Consider the following 4,428-nt stretch of genomic DNA (forward strand, 5'->3'; position numbering starts at 1 on the left):
GCCCCTTGGCACCAAGGCCTGGTGGCCGAGAGGCCGCATATTTGTGTGCGCTCAGCGCCAACAGGTTAAGTTGTAGAAAAATGTGAATTGTATTTTATTTATAGGCTTTCTCTATGGTTTTTATAAACATGAAATTGTAAAAGAAAAATTTAATTTAGGGAAAGCTTTATGCAAGTTTCTGATTTTTATAGTGTTTTGGATTTCGGAGTAAGATATCAGATTATATAACGTTTTATTACAATGAGAAATCAGTCAATACTAAATGAATTATTTCTCTCTGGATTGTCTGATCTTGAGGTTCTTCAGCTCCCTCTCTTTCTCTTCTTTCTTCTCATCTACCTTATGACAATAATCTGGAATTTGCTGACCATTGTCCTCATAGTCACTAACTCTCATCTCCATGTTCCTATGTATTTCTTCCTTGGGAACCTGGCCAGTTTGGACCTCTGTTATACCTCATTAACTGTCCCAAGAATGTTATTTGACCTTCACACCAAGACAAGAAAAATTTCCATAAAGGCGTGTATAACCCAGCTATTCTTCCTTCTATTCTTTGCTGGTTGTGAAGATTGGCTATTGGCTGTCATGTCCTATGATCGATATATCGCTATTTGTAAGCCATTACATTACACACAGATCATGAGTTGGAAAGTGTGTGTACAGTTGGTGTCCATTGTGTGTTGTGTCAGCTTTACCCATTCTTTGGTTCATACACTTTATGCCTTCAAAATAACATTTTGTGGATCAGGTATTATAGAAAGCTTCTTCTGTGATCTTCCACAAATGTTTCATATTTCCTGCAGTGACATCTACATCAACATTCTGCTTGTCTTCCTCTCGGTTGGCATCTTTGGAGGTGGAGCTCTAATACTGACCATCCTGTCCTATGTCTATATATTCACAACTGTTCTTAAAATCCAAGCTAAGGGCAATAGCAGTAAAGTTTTCTCTACTTGTAGCTCTCACCTGACACTGTTGTTTATGTATTATGGCTCTGCAATGTTCAGTTATTTTTGGCAAAGTGCTGGTCATCAATTTTTTGGTGACAAAGTGCTGTCCATCTTTTACGCAGTGTTTCTTCCTTTCCTCAATCCTCTCATTTACAGTCTGAGGAACCAGGATTTTAGAACAGCATTTCAATTTTGTTTAAGGAGGATCTTCCCACAAAAACAGAGATAAAGAAAGACACAAAAATACATTCCTATGACCTATATAAGAAATCCTTTGAACAGCTATTTATTTTAATGTGCTTCTCTAATCAGAACTTTTTTTTTATTTGAAAAGAGTAGGGATTAATTTAACCCTTTTGCTCAGGGGCATATCTACCGCAAGGCAAACAAGGCGCCTTGGGCAGCATTTTTCAGGGAGGAGGCGCCACCCCCAGGCAGAAGGGACACTACGAGCAGTGGTGTCGGTGTGGGGGGTGTGAACAGCACCTGGATGACACTCGCCAGAGGGTGGCCGCACACTGACCATTCAGTGACAGGGGAGCAAAGCAGAAGCGGGAGGCGGCGATGGCTGCAGCTTCCGATTCCAGAAGTAGCTCACTTGGCAGAGCAGGTCAGAGTCCCGGGCTGTGATTGTGTCTCGACAGCCGGGCTACACAAAGCTCATAAAAAGGAGCCAGTGGGCTGTGGGAAGATGAGTCCGCTGTCGTTTTTTTGGGGGTTGGGAGAGTCTCCTGGTGTAGTATGGGGGATAGGGAAGCCCCTCCCTCTCACCCACTCTCTTTCTCCCACATTTTGCCTCCCCGTTTCTCTCTCACCCCCTGTCTCTCTCACCTCTTTCTCTCTCTCCCCTCTCTCACCCCCCCCTCTATCTCACCCCCCTCTATCTCACCTCCTCTCTCCCTCATCTTTTGCCTCCCCCTTTCTCTCTCCCCCTCCTCTTCTCCCCTCTCTCTCTCACTCCCCTCTCTCTCTCACTCCCCTCTCTCTCTCTCTCCCTCCACCTTGGAAGATGTGAAGTCTAAAAAAGTAAGGGGTGGAATTTACAGACAAAATGGTGGATCTTAAACAGGAAGGGTGGGACAAATTTAGATGGGGGGAACCCAAATTTTAGTCTTGCCAAGGGCAGCATAAATCCAAAGTACACCACTGCTTTCATTGCCAGGCCCTGTGCTCCACTTTTATACTCTTGCAATGTTTTCCATTGTTTTTTATTTTTCCCTTACAGCTTTAGAACTAGTAGTATAAAAAAGAAGGTGCTACTGATTTTTTTTTAGGTCCCGTGATATTTGCACAAATATTTATCAAAACAATATTTTCGCTAAAAATACACAAAAATCCTAATTTGCGGATATAAACACAGCAAAACTTTAAAAATTCCTGCTAAATTCTTACTAAATATAAAAACGAAACTGTATTGATTTCATAAATAACAACGCTTTGTAAATTTTAAATAACACCTTTTTTGTGAAATGGTGAAAACTGATGGTGTGCAAAACTGTAAATAAACAACATTTACTCTAAAAATCTAAGGTTATAATTTTTCACTTACAGCCTTCAGAATTTGTAAAAGACCCCCCCCCAAACCATACATTTTCTGAAAGAACATGACCTGTAGAATAAAGTGCTACTTTTTTTTAGGCCCTGCAATAGTTGCGCAAATGTTTATCAAAAAGTAATTTTTATTAATAAACCCACTAAAATTATTATTAGTGCACACTAACATAACAAGCTTACACAACGCCTGCTAAATTGCTACTAAGGCCCGATTCACATGGGGCTTACTAAATTGTATGCCCATGGAGGGCTGTGTTTACCTGTCGTCCAGGTGTTCAATGCATCCCTGTGCAAACAGTCCCATTCATGTCAATTGGGATGAAGCAGCTGCACAGGCACAGCTGTTTCTCCAAATCCAACACCTGTGTGGGTTTGGGTGTGGATGCACAGCCGAACACAGACAGGTTGAGCTCGGGGACATGCACCCGGACCCACAAAAATTTCAAATTAAGAGCAGCGGCTGTTCCCGTGCAGTTGCTACATCCCAATTGACATCAATGGAACTGCCTGCATGGGGATACACAGAACGCCTGTGCATCCCCGTTGGGGTAAACATGGCCCCGCTTGGGCATATGTTGTAGTATGCCCTGTGTAAACAAGGCCTTAGCATGTTTTGCAATATTTTCTTGTTGGGGAGGGGCTTTGGTGAGATATAAGAGGCCTACACAGACCCCTGATTTTTGAGACAGAGAAAGGGACTGAAGATATAGAGTTCAGTCCCTTTCTCTGAAGCCTCGGCTGCAAAGAATATGAATGAATAGAGGTCTCTGCATAGAGGCTCCTATTCAGTCATAAACTGCGTCAGTGATGAGAGAAAGGGCTAAACCCAGTGGAGTCGCTAGGGGGTGGCTAATGAGGTTAGAGCCCCGAATCTGGGGCCCATAGCCCTGAGTCCAGAGCCGACCCTACCGTGAGAGTGTCATGCGCTGCCTGACGCAGCACTGTGCAATTGAAGCAAAGAAAATTTTCACCGCTCAGGTAGGTCTGAACCCAGGTGTACAAGTAGTGTAGGTCCTTCAGAGGTAGAGAGTCCCAGGTGCTGGCTAAATGCAAGGTAGAGCAGAAATTTGGACGAGAAGATCTGGATGCCGCACACCGGATTGAATTACAAAAACGCCTTTATTGTAAAAGCTGGATCATAAAAAGTACTGGACAATCTGGCAGGATGTACAGACTCAGCTGACGCGTTTTACACTCATGATGAGTGCTTACTCATAGCTGACAAAACATTGGAATGACAAACATATTAAAAAGGGCACAATCGTATTGGATTGTGTAGGTGATTCTGCGCAACACAAAATGAAATAAATGAATAAATGCATAAACTACACACCTTAAAAATGAAATAACAATCCCCTAATGGGGTAGAGCAATATGTGCAGATTAAAAAACATATAACAGGTGCATCATAGTGAATAAGTGCTAATCAATAAAAGTCACTCAGTAAAAGCACAAAACATAAGCTGTGACTGGTGGGTGAACATGCGTTGCTAGGTGATCTGGTGACTGTTCATGGTAACGGATACCCACTCGGGGCTCCCAGAACTCTCACCTCTATGGCACAATAAAAGTGCCTGTGTGCTTCCAATGAGTCTGTGGTCACTCTGGTGCAGTGATGACAATGGCGTCCTACTCCTTCTGGAGGGAGGGGGGCGTCACTTCCTCCACTTGGCAGAGCCTCTATTCCACAGTAGGGGTGCCTATGTACTTCCAATGGGTCTGTAGTCACTCTCGTGCAGTGATGGTGATGGCGTCCTAATCCTTCTGGGGGAGGGGGCCGTCACTTCCTCCGACTGTTAAGCTCCTTGATGTCTTCTCTCTTCGGCGCCGAAGAGAGAAGACATCAAGGAGCTTAACAGTCGGAGGAAGTGACGGCCCCCTCCCCCAGAAGGATTAGGACGCCATCACTGCACGAGAGTGACTA

General features: G+C 43.7%; 1 protein-coding gene across 1 annotated transcript; it reads left to right on the plus strand.

The window, feature by feature from the left end:
* The first annotated feature begins 240 nt into the window (after positions 1 to 240).
* On the plus strand, positions 241 to 1,179 carry LOC141147867 (olfactory receptor 8G17-like). The gene has a single exon (XM_073635034.1). The coding sequence runs from the start codon at positions 241 to 243 to the stop codon at positions 1,177 to 1,179; it is 939 nt and encodes a 312-aa protein (XP_073491135.1).
* Positions 1,180 to 4,428: the final 3,249 nt, after the last annotated feature.

This window comes from Aquarana catesbeiana, linkage group LG06, assembly GCF_042186555.1.
Source record: "Aquarana catesbeiana isolate 2022-GZ linkage group LG06, ASM4218655v1, whole genome shotgun sequence".
Taxonomy (NCBI): Eukaryota; Metazoa; Chordata; class Amphibia; order Anura; family Ranidae; genus Aquarana; species Aquarana catesbeiana.

What these genes read in the sequence shown, in the direction of transcription:
- LOC141147867 (XM_073635034.1), top strand. Translation starts at nt 241, where the DNA reads ATGAGAAATCAGTCAATACTAAATGAATTATTTCTCTCTGGATTGTCT.